Consider the following 17735-nt stretch of genomic DNA (forward strand, 5'->3'; position numbering starts at 1 on the left):
CAAAGACACTGTTCTAGACAGACTAAGGGACAGGACAACTAAATGCAGCATGTAATTCAGAACTGGACATTATGGAGCAATTGACGACACTTGAATGTGGTCTGAGTATTAGGTGGTAGTGCTGTAGCAATGTTAATATCCGGTTCCAATGATTTCATTGCAGTTGTGTAAGATGAAGTCCTTATTTGTGAGAAATACTAAAGTATTCAGAGGTAATGGGGCATTAGACTGGCAACTTACTCTCAAATGGTTCAGGAAACAAATATGTCTGTTCTTATGATTACTTCAAAATACAGGATTTTTTTTTAAGATTTTTTATTTATTTATGATACAGAGAGAGAGAGAGAGAGAGAGAGAGAGAGAGAGAGGCAAAGACACAGGCAGAGGGATAAGCAGGCTCCACGCCAGGAGCCCAACGCGGGACTCGATCCCGGGACTCCAGGATCGTGTCCTGGGCCAAAGGCAGGTGCTAAACCGCTGAGCCACCCAGGGATTCCCTAAAATAAAGGATTTTTTTAAAAAAAAGAGATATGGGATCCCTGGGTGGCGCAGCGGTTTAGCGCCTGCCTTTGGCCCAGGGCGCGATCCTGGAGACCCGGGATCGAATCCCACGTCGGGCTCCCGGTGCATGGAGCCTGCTTCTCCCTCTGCCTATGCCTCTGCCTCTCTCTCCCTTCCTCTCTCTCTCTCTCTCTCTCTCTCTCTCTCTCTCTGTGACTGTCATAAATAAATAAAAATTAAAAAAAAAAAACATAAAAAAAAAAAAAGAGATATGAGGATAGGTAATACCAAGTGAATCTAGTTCCTTCTTGATTTTACATGTAGATCATTTTCCCTCTAAAATCTATTATACATACTGAAGTATACTGAAGGCAAGTCTTACAATACCAAATCAAAATCCATAACACCATTGTTAAATTAGGCAAACTCTGAAGAAAAAAAAAATGGAAGAAGGTGCTGCTTTCAAGTTCTCTGATGAGAAACAAAAACATTTTAAAAATCTCAAGGCAAAGAAAGAACACGAATACACCACAAGAGGCAAGAAGGAATAGTGAAACTCAATAAAAATATCCAAAATTGGGAAGCCTGGGTGGCTCAGCAGTTTAGCTCCGCCCTCGGCCCAGAATGTGATCCTGGAGACCTGGGATCGAGTCCCATGTCGGGCTCACTGCATGGAACCTGCTTCTCCCTCTGCCTGTGTCTCTGCCTCTCTCTCTCTCTCTCTCTCTGTCTCTCATGAATAAATAAAATCTTAAAAAAAAAAAAAAAGTCTCCAAAGTTTAGAAAACAACAACAACAACACGTAACTTAATTGAGGGCCTTTATTTCAGGAGCTAAGGGTAGGACTGAGGAATGAACCCCTAAATATATAGAGATCTTAGAAAATTTCAGGAAAAAGACATCTTTCTTATTTATTTCTCTGAGTTCTCTTAAAATTATTTCAAATGGACTATAGCAAAAATTACTATCTAAATCTTCCTTTTTCCTAAGCATGTCTTATTTCTGTTTGTAATCCCAGAACTCAGTATAATATTTATTTAGCACATGGTATTCAGTTAAATATTTGTTGAATAATTGAGGATGTTAGCAAATGACTCTTTGCACCATCAAAATCAAGATGCATCTTATGGGTGGAGTATTTTAGAGCCAATAGAATGTTATTTGTCTTTTAATAATTTGGCTGAATTGAAAAAAAAGGCAGACCAGTTGCAAATATTTGTCAAGGAAAGATGTACACTAGTTAGAAGGGTGGTTTTCAAAAAAAAAAAAAAATGTGAAAATGGAGAAGCTAACATTAACAGGAGTCATTCTAATTTCTTGTCACATTAATTAAATGAATATTTGGGTTTTCCTACTCTTACCAACAAAAGATTCTATAATAACCTGGGCTAGTCATTAGCATATTAATGTTGTTAGAAGTTAGATGTTAACAGCAAACACTGCATGGATAAGGGTTGTTCCCAAACATGTGAAAGCTGTCATATGCAAAGATTCTTAATCCACAGGCAGTCTACAAATGAACCTGAGTACATACACAAACTTTACTTACATTTAGGCAAAATCTTATGCCTGTAGACAAACGGGCCTTTTTTCAGTTCATAGCTTATCAGATTCTCAAAGGAGACTATGTATGACCTAAAAGAGATCAGGAACTACTGTTCATCAATTTTTAGACTGTATGTTTATTTACTAGTCAGAATGAATGACATAAAAAAAAGAAGGGCAAGGAAGATCTTAATGTATTAAATTAATAAGAAATCAACTGATAAGCTATCTACTGGATGTCTCCTCTTTATAAGGCATTCATGGTTAACTACATAACTGTCTAATATAATTAGCAGAGAAAGAGGTGAAAATCCTACAAAGTTTTCACGCTCATCAAGGCGGGAAGCAAAAACGTCCATGACAGATGGTAAGAGGACTCTTGGAGAAGATTTAATAAAGATGCATCTGTAGAAGCTAGACCAGAGAAGGTTTCATGGAACTATAAAACAAAACCATGAAGAAAATCAGCAAGTTAAGAAAATATTAATAGCATTAGGGTAGAATGAGAAAAACATGGTCAATGTGGCAATTATCAAAAGCACCCTATGATGAATCAAGAAAATATAATTAACATGAAACTGATGACATTTCTAAGACTTAAATAAAAAGAGGACAAATAGAAATAATCTGATTTTAAAAAATGGTATAAAACACGGTTTTGAGTAACAAAGGAGTTTTGAGCATACTCAATGTGGATTTGAGAGGATCCAAAGAGCGAGAATTAGACCTTTCGGTCCCAAAAGGAAAAGAGTATAATAGAACTCTTTATTAATAGAGTAGAGGATATAGCTGCACAGCACACATAGGAGACAGTATAAGCAGGATCATATTCAGAACTATTGTTAACATTTGATAAATACATCATCTTTTGTCTTCAACCACTGTCATCTTGATAAGCCTTCTTTCGAGAAAAAGAATGGATGAATGAACGAGAGAGAGAGAGAGAGAGAGAGAGAGAGAGAGGAAGAAAGGGAAGGAGGGAGGGAGGGAGACTTTCATGACACCGGTATAATCTCCAGTTTTATATGCGGAAAATTTTGCTGTATCAATGATACAACCAAGCTTCTGAAGTGTCTACTACGTAACACACAATCTAGTAGGCACTTTGCTCATGTTCTCACATTGATCCCATTGATTTCCTCAACAAACACCCTGAAAAGTAAATGCTATTATCCTCACCTTGGAGGTGCGGAAGCAGAGGTCAAATAAGTCACCAGAATTGGCAGAACCAGAACCACAAATGATTAATTTGAAAGTTCTCACTTTGCAAATTTTATTATCTGCTGCTCACATCTTAATAAGTAGAATTTCAATCTGATTTTTATCTTTAAATTAAGATTCAAGCATATTCTATTTATACCAAAATAAAACTTTCAAAAGAATATAAGAATGATAGAGCAAATACCAACATTCAAGTGTAAGGTTATTCTGGTTTGTCTGATTATCTCCAGCTTGCCTCCTCTCACCAAAAAGCAAACAAACAAACAAACAAACAAAAAAAAAACCACTTGAAATTTTAAGTTTTAATGCCTGGTTATTTATAGGCATGATAGGGCACAGGCACAATTATCTAAAATAAATAATTAATAATTGTTTTCTTTTTTTTTTAATTTTTTAATTTTTTAATTTTTTTTTAATAATTGTTTTCATTGAAAGCTCTTTTAATTACAAATACATAGTAAATTGTAAGGAGAGAAAAACTACAAAAGTGTTCCAATTCTCTTCCCAAGGGAGCATAAGAAAGATGGACTTAACCAATTCTAAGGAATTTTTGACTCTTGCAAATAATGAGTAGAAATGAATGCTTAAAATTAAAATCTTTTCAGAACTAGAAAGTTAAAGTACAGTAATTCCTGTTATTAAAATTTGATGCTTTTAAAGAACTAGTACAGTAAAAACGTTTTGGGATGATTTTAGTATTCTACTAATTATTGTAACTTTATATAATCTCATATAATTATTATCTCATAATTTAAAAACATATTTTTCCAGGGAAAACACATACTTGAATTGCAGGTTGCATGGTCATCTGTATTGAAATGAAGTTCTTTTCTGAAAACAGAACAAAACATTAATATGCAAATAACAGTAGCTTTCCTACTCCCCCAGCCCCCAAATTACAAAGAATCTGCTTTAGTCTCCTATTTAACTGAAAACCTAAAACTTTTTCTTCTATTTGGAATAGCGTGACTGTGGGAGAGAATTCAACAATTACTCCTAGCTTCTCACTTATGAAAGCACTCGTATTAAAGAGGCAAACCTGAAATAGACTTTATATGCAGTTTCTGGCACTAATACCAAAGTAATTCTCGCAGCATCTGGCTAGAAAAATAAAACTGACAATGAAACTTCGCACATGAAGAAGTCTACCCAAATTTTCCCCTGTAAGCCTAACATGAACTTGTACAATGCAAACAGCAACAATACAATGGCTGATGCTGAAGTCAAGAACTCTCATCTGATTTTTATAAAGAGATAGTGTAAGCTCATCTGGACTTTGTAGAAATTCACAAGCTTAACCATCAGCTGCTTCTGCCAGACAGCAAGGTAATAAAGACTGGCATCAATTTTAACTGTTAAACAATACTCAATGCCTTTCTATAATAATTTTTCATAAGCTATTTTCTCCATAAGGTGCTAAAGAAAAGGAAAGAAAGAAAGAAAGAAGGAAAGAAGGAAAGAAGGAAAGAAAGAAAGAAAGAAAAAAAGAGAAACAGCAATTTTAACTCCAAAATCTATAGGAAATCTACTTTGAAGTCTATACGGAAAAAAGTATGATTTTAATTAATTAGGTAAATACAATTATTTAATGTATTTTAAGAAGGGAAAAAAAGGTGAAGAGCTTAAAAACAGAATAACACAGACTATATAAAATTTAGGATTTTTGATTGCTTGTAGCAACATAATATACTAGTCTCTTTTTTTATTATAAACCATAATTAAAACACTGTAAGAAAAAAAATTAAAATGCTATAAAGCTATAATGCTATCAATTTCCAAGGAAAAGTTACTTTCGCCTCTAAGTTATACCAAACATACCTCCTGCACAGTATCAATTACACATACCACTTTCCTTTCAGGAACATTTCTTCTGGTACCAAAGTTGAACTTGAGCTAAATCTAACTCAAAAGTCTGATGTTACATCACACTTTCTTTGGGGGAAAGCAAAGGACAGCAGAATGTCCTTTTTGATGTCATTTTTCCTTCTCTCTACCATAGCAAAAGGCCAAAGTACAATTGAGCATTACTAATGAGCTTGTTATGCTTCCCACGAGCTAATTCAGTGGGGAGTACATTTTCCTTTAGCATAAATAATCCTTTGTCCTCAACAATGGTCCACAGTAAGATGCTTCCGAGACCATTTTTTAAAAATGCAGCAGAGAAGCTGCTCCCATTAAAATAAGGAGTCCCACATAATCAGATAAGAGCTTTAACAGTTGGAACTGTCAACCCAAAACAAAAGAGGGCCTAAATTATAAGGCGTGTGCAAATCAAGAACAGTGACATATTCACAAAGAAGCTAGCACAAGAATGTTTGGTAGTTGCACTTTTTATGGAAAATCCAACAAAATTAGTTTCATGAAAGAAATGAATTTGTGCGCAACCTTCAGTCGCTTGAACTTTAGCAGAAGTCTTTTTAGATACATATTTTTCAAAGCATTCTTCTTGTGTAATGCAAAGAACTACTTTTAAGATGACAAAAATATAACTATCCGTATTGCCTTTAAAAAGAAACTCTTTGGGCAGCCTGGGTGGCTCAGTGGTTTAGCGCCGCCTTCAGCCCAAGATGTGATCCTGGAGACCCAGGATCGAGTCCCACATCGGGCTCCCTGAATGGAGCCTTCTCCCTCTGCCTGTGTCTCTGGTCTCTCTCTCTCTCTGTGTGTCTCTCATGAATAAATAAATAAATCTTAAAAAAAAAAAAAAGAGAGAGAGAGAAACTCTTTAATGAAATCTTACTCAGAGAAGCTATAATGTGTCTTCATGTATGAAAAACTATCATGTATGCAAATATATGCTTTTATTGGGAAACTTCTATAAACTGATGAGATTGAATCATCAATGAATTAACAAGTACTCATCATGTCCCTGATCCTGAGAACCAGTTATTGATATTTTCTAGTTATTTACTATTCTCTTTCTAAACCATCTTTGTGTCCTTAGGCATTTAATCCCAAGAGTAGCATCTATTCTATAGTTACCCTGACCCTAGTCTGCATCACAACCACAATCCTTCCTTATATTTTTTTTCCTTTTGAAAAAAATTTTATTTAAATCCAAAAATTAACCTATAGTGTATTACTGGATTCGGAGGTAGAGGTCACCCAGTGCTCTTTACATCAAGTACCCTCCGTAACATCCATCACCCAGTGACCCCACCCCCCACCAGCATCTTGATCAGCAAATTGTTGCCTTTATTTTGTTTTGCTTTTGTCTTTCTGTCTTTTGGGAGGATCCTATTTCAACTCTTCGCCAACTCAAGGAAGTCTTTTCCCTTAGATTTGGGCAAAAAAAGAACTCTCAAGTGACCAAGTCCAAACTATACTGTAATCCTGCTGGGAATCATTCAAGAGACCAGGAGTTTAAACAGATCTTAAAGGAAGAGTACTGTACTTAACTTTTAAAATCTGGGGAAAACAGAAACACAGAAGGCACTCACTCACCCACCTGAAACCTGAACAGGAATTGGACCTGACCCACTCATCTTAGAAACAGGTTCAATTATGAGGTCCTCAAGATCATTTATGATGAGCCTCTTCATACTCATTTGATTTCAGATCATGATGGGGAAAAAATGTCAACTAGTTGAACAGATCCTTTGTCCCACAGCTGTAGGCTTTGAAACTGAGTACATTTTTATTCCTCACCCATATTATAAGATATGAAGGGGAGCAAAAGGTGGCATAGTGCATTCCTGGTACAAATCAGGGAGGACACTTGGAAAAGAATGGCAAAGAAACAAGTTTTTTTCAGAAAAACATTGACACTACCTGCTGCTGTATGACATATAGTACTCAAACACCAGATTATTGCCATTTTTAAATACATAGGCTGCAGGGATACAATAAATGTCAAAGTTGGGATAGTGGGATAATGTTTACTGCTGAGGAGGAAAAGGGAGATGAGACTGGGGAGGAATGCACAGAAGCCTTTTAACTGTGCTAGTAAGACTATGTCAAGATAAGTGGTAAAAATACAGGTATTATACTAGTCTGCATGCCTTTCTGGATGTCAAAAACCATTTCATCATTTTTTAATGTTTCATTTAGAAAAACAACTGAAGAAGGTATCCTCTCTGATTTGTTGGGGGCGGGGGGGCACTTTCTTAGCTTTAAAATTTTGAGTTAAATATTTCCTAATTGCCTAATAGGGAAAATAGAAGTGCTATATAGCCATACCAAACATATTTCGGTTTTTTTCAATGTGTACTAAAATAACTCACCATAAAGGCACCAACTATGGTAGTAGAAAGTAGCAGACACATCTGGTTTGAATTCCAGGCCTAGCATATTAGCTATATACGTACCTTGGGGTACTTAACTTTTCTCCTCTATAAAATGGGATACCATCAGCTCCTTCATATGGTTATTTTTTTTTAAGATTTTATTTATTTATTTACAAGAGACACAGAGAGAGAGAGGCAGAGACACAGGCAGAGGGAGAAGCAGGCTCCATGCAGGGAGCCCGATGCGGGACTCGATCCCGGGTCTCCAGGATCATATCCTGGGCTGAAGGTGGTGCTAAACCGCTGAGCCACCTGAGATGCCCACCTTCATATGGTTATTATAAAGATTAAAGGAGATGATACACATAAAGGACCTGACACATAACTACCACTTAACAAATGAGTTGGTATGATTAATACTATGATGATATAATTATAGTTCATTTAATCCAACTTATCAAACTTAAAAGAAAGAAGGTTGTAAACTGCCCAGAATTCAACATAATATGGAAAGCTTCTTTTGCTAACAGATAAATATAGTTATAACCAAAAGTAAAAAGCTTTAAAACAGCCATGTCATAATTGGGAAGTTACTCAGATAAGAGTTTGTGACTCACAATTCTCTTTCCCAGAATAAAAGTTTTCAGGAACTTATCTAACATAGGCCCTTGGATCCACTCAACCTGTCTCTTTGTTGTCCTCCCTCAGTTTTGTTCATTTTTTTTTTTTTTTAAAGATTTTACTCATTTATTCACAAGAGACACAGAGAAAGGTAGAGACTCAGGCCGAGGGAGAAACAGGCTCCCTACAGGGAAGCCCAATATGGGACTCGATCCCAGGTCCCCGGGATCATGACCTGAGCCCAAGGCAGACACCCTCCAGGCACCCCAGTTTTGTTCACTTCTGTGGCTACATCACGGTTCCCACTGTGTGCTTCTCCATGTGGTATACGCTCATTCACTTACTCAACAAGCACTCACTCTTCCTCTTTCATGAACCAGCACCAAAGCCTCTCAGAGACACAGTGATGACTGTAACATATGTGTGACTGCCCATATGGAACCAAGTTGAGAAAACTTTAAAAAGCAACCACAAATGAATATGTGGTGTTAAATCATGATAATTTTATTATTATCATAATAATAGGGAAGGAAAGAACAGGGAAGGAAACAGCAGGCGCCTACTTTAGACTTAGACTGAATAGTTAGAAATGGTTTCGCTGGAGGGAAAACATGAATTTTAAGAACAGAAGGCATCAGTCAAGGAAGAAGGAGAGTTCCAAGTATAGAGAATCATTTCTGTGAAAACTCTGAGGAGAGAACATGGCACACCCCTAGAGGCTGCATGGACAACGGGCAGCCTCAGGGGACTGCGAGGCCAGGCAGCAGCCCCATCACACAAGGCCTGCTGAGGAAATTTGACTTTATTCCAGTGATGGTGGGAAGCCATGGAAGAGGTCCAACCAAGGGAGAGCCGATCTAATTCATGATTCCAAAAAAGCTCCCTGGGGGGAGGGAGGAACAGGACAATGAAGGAAGGAGACAGAGAAAGGACAGAAGCAGTGAGGCCACACAGGAAATGGGTGCATACAGGAGAAGAGATGGAGACAAGGCTGGCAGAGGAAGACAGGAAACCTGAAGGATGGCAATGGTTTGGTGACCAACAATGGTGACTGACTGAGCTAGAACACAGACAACATCCTCCACTCAAGAGAAGTGAATGGAATTTATATCCAGGTCAGTGAGAACCATGTCCTGCTAACAAAGACGGAGGGCTGGGAGGGAGGGCTGAGGGGCACAATGACTTGGCAAGGGTGACTCCCCGGTTTCTGGCTGAACAGCAGAGCAAACACATGGTGGGAGCAGTTATTGAGGTGGGGATGACGAGAGTCTAAACCAATAGTGGCAGGGAACATGTACTGATAGGTCAAAAGTGCTCTGTTTGGGTCACGTTTAATTTGAGAAGCCTTTATAGATATCCAAGGGAAGTGTCTGTCTGGCAGCTGGAAATTCTAATCTCGAGCTGAGAAGAAAGTTCAAGAGGATGTAGAAATTGTCAGCAAATACCTGGGAGGTAACACCACTGAGAAGAATGAGATCATCTTGAGAAAGAAATGGACAAAGCAGGGATAAAGGCCGAAGAATGAGTCCTGAGAAAATCCAACATTTTGACATGAGAGAAGGATTTAGCAAAGGAGATAGAGAAAGAATAGTTGAAAAGATTTTCCATCACCTCAACTAACCCAGGCTTATAATTTGTTTGATTTACTTCCTTCCAGTAGCCCTTTCTGACTAGCTGGAATTACTTCTGATTTTATCTTTAGTTCTTGAATTCACATAGAATTTCCCCAATCACATGCCTTTACAGTGCTTCACACCATTTTGTGTTATTTCTGCACACTGCTTTGCCAATTGTAAGTTCCTGGACTGCCACTGGAAGCAGGACTGAAAGAAGTACTCAAGCCTAAAGTTTAGGTAACACTTTTGGTAGAATATCAGAATTTCTAGGGAAACTTGGGTTGTCCTCCTTCTCCACAACATTTCTGCTGTGGAACAAAATGTGACAGAAGCTTGGAAGCAGCTACATAGTAGACAAGCACCTACTGGGAGATATTTTTTTTGTATTCTTTATTATTTTTATTTATTATGTGACCTGAGTTGAGTTGATAAATGATTTTGCCTCTCACCCAGCATGTCCAACGTGGTATTTGTACAGTGGTTACTGGTCAAGGTACCAGCAGGTCAAGTGAGATGCCTGACAGATCAAAGGAATCACTAAGAAAAAAAAAAAAAAAAAGACTAAGAATGGTGTACAGGAGAGGGTCCAAGTAAAAAGGATGGAATAGCTGTGCCAAGGGGCATAGGTTCTGGAAACAATGTGCTACTTAGGAATTTATGTGCCTCAGTGCACAAGAACATTTTTATCACATCTTAAACTCCATTTGTGGTAGAAAGAATAATAGTTCCCCAAAATGTTTACATCCTAATCCCCAGAACCTGTGAATAGGCTACCTTTATGGGCAAAATGGGCACTGCAGATTGAGTAAATTAAAGACTCTGGGATGAAAGATGATCTTGCTAGGTGAAATGTGATCACAAGACTCTTTATAAGAGGGAGGCAGGGGGATCCCTGGGTGGTACAGCGGTTTGGCGCCTGCCTTTGGCCCAGGGCGCGATCCTGGAGACCCGGGATCGAATCCCACATCGGGCTCCCGGTGCATGGAGCCTGCTTCTCCCTCTGCCTGTGTCTCTGCCTCTCTCTATCTCTCTGTGACTATCATAAATAAATAAAAAAATTAATAAAAAAAAAAGAGGGAGGCAGATGCTAAAATCCTTGATGAACACAGACGTGAAAATCCTCAACAAAGTATTAGCAAACTGAATTCAACAGTACATTAAAGGGATTGTATACCATGATCAAGTGGGATTTACTTCAGGAATGCAAGGATGGTTCAACACCTGCAAATCAATCAACATAACATACCACGTTAACAAAATAAAAATTATATGATCTTCTCGATATAGAAATAGCATTTAACAAAATTCAACATGAACTTATGAAAAATATTCTCTACAGAGTAGGTATAGAGAAAACATAACATAATAAAGGCCATAACAAGCCCTTTGCTAACATGATATGGTCAAAAGCTAAATATCTTTCCTCAAAGATCAGTAACAAACAACACATGGATGCCTACTCTCAGCACTTTTATGCAACATAGTATTTGGCAGCCATAGCCAAACCAATCAGAGAAGAAAAAGAAATGTATCCAAATTGCAAAGGAAGAAGTAAAACTGTCACTATTTGCTCATTACATGATATTCTATATAAAACACCCTCAAGACCACCAAAAAACTCTAATAAATGAATTCAGTAAAGTTGCAAGATACAAAAATCAATACATAGAAATCTGTTATTTCTATACACTAATGACAAATTATCAGAAATAGAAATTAAGAAAATAATCCCATTTACAGTTGCAACGAAAAAAAATAAAATATCTGGGAGTAAACTTAACCAAGGAGGTAAAAGACCTGAAAGTTATAAGACACTGACAAAAGAAATTGAAGAAGACACAAATATATGAAAAGATATTCCATCTCTTAAACTGGAAAAATTAATATTAAAATGTCCACATTGTCCAAAGCAACCTACAGATTCAATGCAATCAGAGAACCCAGAAATAAGCCCACACATTTATGGCCACTTTATAACAAAGGAGCCTAAAATATATTATAGTGAATGGACAGTCTCTTCAATAAATGGTGTTGAGAAAACTGGACAACCACATGCAAAAAAATGAAACTGGACCACTATCTTATACCGTACACAAAAATTAACTCAAAATGGATTAAAGACTTGAATTTGAATGTAAGACCTGAAATTATAAAACTCCTAGAAGAAAACATAGGCGGTAAGCTCCTTGACGTGAGTCTTGGAGATGATTTTTTTTTATCTGACACCCAAGGCAAAGGCAAAAAAAAAAAGCCAAAATAAATAAGTGGGACTACCTCAAACTAAAAAGCTGATGCACAGCAAAGAAATTATCAACAAAATGAAAAGACAACCTACAGAATGGGAGAAAATATCTGCATGTCATATATCTGATAAGGAGATAATATTCAATTCAACTCAGTTGCAAAACAAATAAACAATCTGATTAAAAAATGGGCAGAGGACCTGAATACACATTTGTCCAAAGAAGACCTACAGATGGCCAACAGACACATGAAAAGATGCTCAACATCACTCATCATCAAGGACATGCAAATCAAAACCACAAGGAGATATCACCTTACACCTGTAAGAATGATTATTATCAAAAAGACAAGAAATAATGAGTGTTAGTGAGGATGTGGAGAAAAGGGAAACCTCGTGCACTATTAGTGGGAATGTAAATTGGTGCAGCCACTGTGGGAAACAGTATGGAAGTTCCTCAAAAAACGAAAAAACTGTTTCAAAAAGCTATATGGCCCCACAATGACTACAGCATTGTTTTCAACAGCCAAGATACAGAAACAACCTAAGCGTCCACTGATGGATGCATGGATAAAGAGGTGGTATATAAATACAAGAGAATATTACTCAGCCATAAAAAAAAAAAAAAGAATGAAATCTTGCCACTTGCGACAACATAGATGTACCTGAAGGGCACCATGCTAAGTGAAATAAATCAGATAAAGAAAGACAAATACTGTATGATCTCACTTATCTGTGGAATCTAAACAAACCAAGATTCTTGATAAAGAGACAGATTGATGGTGTGGACCCCAGTGGCAGGGATTAGGGGGTAGGCAAAATGAGTGAAGGGGTTCAGGGGTACAAACCTGCAATTTATAAGTCATGGGGATGTAATGTAGAGCATGGAGACTATAGTTAATAACACTGGACTGCACATTTGAAAGCTGCTAAGAGAGTAGATCTTAAAGGTCCTCATCACAAAATTAAAACCATGTATGGTGATGGGTGCTAGCTAGTTATCATGACGATCATTTTACAATATATACAAATACCAATCGTGTCCTTTGTACATCTGAAACTAATATAATGCGATATGTCAATTGTATCTCAATAGAAATAAATACGTTCTTTTAAAAAGAGGAATAAAGAAAAGTCAGAGAATGATATGAGAAGTAGAGAAAGAAACAGATTTGAGCTGCACCACTTCCGGCCTTGAAGAGAACATAGGTGCGCTCTCAAGGCTAGAAAAGGGAAGGAAATGGATGTTCCTCTGAAGACTCCAGAAAGAAGGAAGCCCTGACGACAACGTCTTTTTTTTTTTTTTAAGCTCATTACAGATTTGTGACCTCCCAAACCATAAGATAATAAATTTGTGTTGTTTTCAACCACTAAGTTTGTGGTAATTTGTTCTAGCAGTAATAGGAAAGTAATATACATCTTAAGTGGAGAAAGGAGGCTGGACCCAGAGGGTCAAGACATTTGGCCCCAAGAAAGCAATATACATCCAGAACATGACTGGAAGATATAGTGAGCCCAGCATATTGAAACAATGAGAAAAACACACCAGATGTATACAGTAGGATGAAATATAAATAAAATCAACCAAACAAACAAACAAAAAAAAAACATGCAAAATGTATAGGTAAAATCCATTGTGCTATATGTGTTCTCTATCATCATCACCATCACCATCACCACCAACACCAATACCAACATCACCACCACCACCACCACCACCACCATCACCAACACCAACACCACAACCAACATCACCACAACCAACATCACCACCACCATCACCATCATTACCACCACCACCACCACCAACATCACCATCACCACCACCACCACCACCATCATCATCAAAGGCCCTGCCTTTGTATCACTGAGATAATTTATTCCTTTACTCACTCATTTAAATATTTACAAAGGCTTCCTGCATTTACTATTTCAGGGAGTAGCACCAACATTCACCAAGTTAAACAGGTCAGCCATGACTCCTCCCTCTCCCAGGCCTCCACTGTCTCAGTGGATCCCTCAGTCAAAACAATCAGTGATCATACCTTGTTGCTTCTGCCTCTAAACTTTTTCTTTGGCATCTAGGGCCACCCCTCTAGTTCACGCCACCATCACCCCTCTCTCTAGGTTTACTGAAACTGATTCCACTCAGTCACCATTTCTCCATTCCTGCAAGCCTCACCCTGCTCTTCACATACTGCAGCCAGACTGATTCATCACAAACCCTCATCTGAGGATGCCTTTCTACTCCCCTGCTTAAAACCCCTGATGACCCTCCAATGCCTACAGAATAAAGCCCTAACTCCTCAACAAAGCCAACAAAGAGTGATAGATCCCCTCCAGCCTCGTCTCTTGGCCCTCACACTCCAGCCATGTTAACTTCTTTTAGACCCTTTGAGTATGATCTCTCATCTCTGGGACTTTGTACCTGATAATCTATCTACATCATTTTCTCTTCCTTTCTTCCAGACTCAGTCCTATCTATCTTCAGATTTAATTCCTCTAAAAAATCTCCCAAACTCCCTCCCTAATTTAGGTTACACAGCAATACATGCTTTTATTTTACTCTATACTTTCTAAAATAAGAACCATATGGAGGTAACATTCTCCATTTCCTCTACTACTATGTAGAAATTAGTGCTAAAATTAGTACCAGAACTACTCCTAAGCACAATACATGTTGCATTTACCACTAAAGAGACTGAGAAACGATAATTAAGTAAATCTGCAGTATGCTCATTTAAGGAAAAAGCAGCTTCTAAAGCAGATAAAGACTTTTAAGAGAAAGAAATAAGATTCTTACAGCTTCATAAAAACATCACATGTTATTTACAAAATTATAAAAATTATTTGTTAGGAGTCTTTGCTTTTCTATTTGAAATTTTCCTCTTGCAATGTTTCATAGACATTCAACTTGAATAACTTAACTTTATGTTGAATAGAACTATTCATATATCATAAATTTTTTAAAGAACTTAAAATCAATTTGCTTTTATACATGATAAGCTAAAAGACTATGGAGAACACACCCATACACAAACACTAATATACAGAAATGTGACAACATAAAGCATCTATTAACAGGAAACTGCTCAAATAAGTTATCATACATTTATATAGTGGATTCATTCAGTCACTTGAAAAAAATAAGAGCTATATCTACTGATATGAAAAGATGTTATGTGACCAAAATCAATCTGCAGAACAGTACGTATAATTACGTTATTGGGATCACAATGTTTTCCAAACTGGAAGGGTATAAAAAAAAAAACTTCTAAACACAAGTTTTTCAACAGCCAATTTTATTTTTTAGAATCCAAAATAGTAATAAGTTATGTATCAAGAGAAATTAAAAGTCATTATGCTTAACGCTATATATAAAGGGAGCTCTTCAACCATAGTTAAGAGTAAACTGTTATAGAAGAGTTTATGTTGTGTTAAAAGTAGGCCGAAATCTCTATAAGTCAGCACTTCAGCAATACCTATCATGTGACTGATGGTCACAATACTATAAATTCCTAAGATGGTTTCGACATCAAGGATGAAATTATCATTTAGTGCATACACTACATTCTATTACATTCTAGTTCTTTGGAAATTAGTAATTCATTGATAAAATAAGCAGCAACTTTCTGTTAAGACAACCTAGTATGCAGCAACGTAGTATCTTGAGAAAACATTCTGTGTTTCTAGAAGGAGAAACACTAATGAAATGCAATTGCAAAGACTGCCTTATCTTGTAAGCAGGCCTTCTGAGGCATTTCTTTATGGCAGTTAAATTTCAATTAAAAATAGGGAAACTGGAAGTGAGATAAAGTCACTGACAGACTCAAGTTTCCTATTCTCTCAAATTCTATGTACGTCACAAGGTTCCTGAGGTATGAGGTGTACGAGATGTATCTGATATCAAAGTACAGAAAGCAATAGGTAATAAGAAGAGAGTAAAACATATACACACAGACATATACAGACATGTTACTGAAAGAAAACTATAACAATACATATTAGCCTTAATCCCTTACTTGCCTCATCAACAGTTGGCTTGAAAAAAATTACTAAAACAATTGAACTTTCTTCTTAACTGCAAACTTGAGATTCACAGGTGAAAAAAATAATAATAGAAGAATGTTGCATAGTGAAAACATAGTGAATACACCAAAGCTAAATGGGAAAATACAAATTAGGAAATATTACTTCTGAACTGGCCAATTCTCCAAACACCATTGAATCCACTTAGTTTTTTTGTAATAGCACGTACGTTGGGACGCCTGGGTGGCTCAGTGGTTGAGCGTCTGCCTCTGGCTCAGAGTGTGATCCCAGAGTCCCGGGATCAAGTCCCACATCAGGCTCCCTGTGTCTGTATCTTCTGCCTCTATGTGTCTCTCATGAATAAATAAATACAATCTTTTTTTAAAAAATTAAATTAAAAAATAGCATGTGTGTTGCTGACAGTCTTCTCTTATCACACACTTTGATTTACCACCACAAATTATTTCTATTTTTTTAATTAATGAAATATTCAAAAATAAAACTATACCCATGGCAGAAATGAACCTGGGCCACACAAACAACTCTGTGCGAGATGTTATGTGACACCAGAAGTATAAACAAAGTATAGTCTGACACACAAACAAAGCGGGTTGGACTGAATTCCAGGTGGACTTAGGTTATTTGCTTTCTCTGAGCTTCAGTTTCCTCACCTATAACAAGCAGTAAACACCAACTACATTACAGGATTACTAAGAGATTTCACAACAATATAAGTAAAGCACCTAAAACACATACTTGCACCATCTAGGTAATAATGTGTTTGATAAACAGCAACAGTGTTTAGTACGTGCCAGATACTATTTTTAGTGCTTACAGGTATTAAATTAATCAGTGAATGAGAACTCATCACTACTTCTGGTACTACCTTTACCTTCTGGGCCTCTCAGTCCTTTGGGTATAGCTTGAAACTTTTAATCAGAATTAAACAGCACAGAAATAATAACAGCTATGTGTCAGGCACTGTACTAAACTATTTATGTAGATTATTTCACTTAATCCTCACAACAATCCTCCCATCGATAAGGTAGGTACTATTATTAACCTTCTTTTACAGATTAGGAAATTTAGGATTAGAAGGATTAAATAACTTGCCTAAAGTCACATTACGTGGTAAAGCCTGACTTCAGAGCCTGCATGCTTAGCAACGACGCTATGCCAAAAAGAAATATTGCCTTTAATTCAATAATGTCAAAATAGAGTATCCAGTGTCTGTTAATGAATTTTTGAAACAGATGAAATCAGACAACTTGCATCAGAATCCACGCTGGTAGATTCTCACCAGTTTCCACTTCTTCATTCGAATCCATCCCAGTCTGCTCCCAGAGGAAATGTGAGGTTGTGAGAACTCCAATCCTTAATTAAGTGCCAAGAAACGTGGTCATAGAGCAGGTTCACCAACTGCTTATCCTCTGAGAAAGCAGTTATTAGCGCTCTTGGTACAAACAGAACAAAACACAAGGTGTGACTCGGACTGGGACTGGGCCCGCAACCAACCATCGCTTCACTCAAGGACGGAATCCGCAACTCGGCCACGCACCGCACAAAGCACTCGCACATCCAGGAAACTCCATTTGAAAAGATTCGCTGGGAGCCAGGAGTGGCAGCGCGAGGAAGGACGCCTTCCGAAAGTTGCTCCAGATTTCTGGGCGAACCGCAAAGCCTTCCCTTTACTTCACAGCTCGGCCCCCCGGGCAGCCCTCCAGGCCGAGGGTG

At 37.4% G+C, this 17735-nt stretch overlaps 1 protein-coding gene across 6 annotated transcripts in view; it reads right to left on the reverse strand.

Moving 5' to 3' along the window:
* Positions 1 to 17735, reverse strand: part of GAS2L3 (growth arrest specific 2 like 3) — a 36817-nt gene that overhangs the window by 18424 nt on the left and 658 nt on the right. Inside the window, exons 1-2 of one of the 6 annotated variants that reach the window (XM_041738278.1) lie at positions 17302 to 17403; positions 4052 to 4098 (exon numbers count right to left, since the gene is read on the reverse strand). The exons of 1 other annotated variant lie outside the window; for it this stretch is intronic. In XM_041738278.1, coding sequence (XP_041594212.1) covers positions 4052 to 4098; positions 17302 to 17329 — 75 coding nt within the window. In that variant the 5' untranslated portion in view covers positions 17330 to 17403. Of the gene's footprint in view, positions 1 to 2050; positions 2117 to 4051; positions 4099 to 5085; positions 5188 to 17301; positions 17404 to 17735 lie in introns of those variants that run through there. 4 more of the 6 variants (XM_041738281.1, XM_041738280.1, XM_041738279.1 and 1 more) reach the window with 4 other exon arrangements.

This window comes from Vulpes lagopus, chromosome 23, assembly GCF_018345385.1.
Source record: "Vulpes lagopus strain Blue_001 chromosome 23, ASM1834538v1, whole genome shotgun sequence".
NCBI lineage: Eukaryota > Metazoa > Chordata > Mammalia > Carnivora > Canidae > Vulpes > Vulpes lagopus.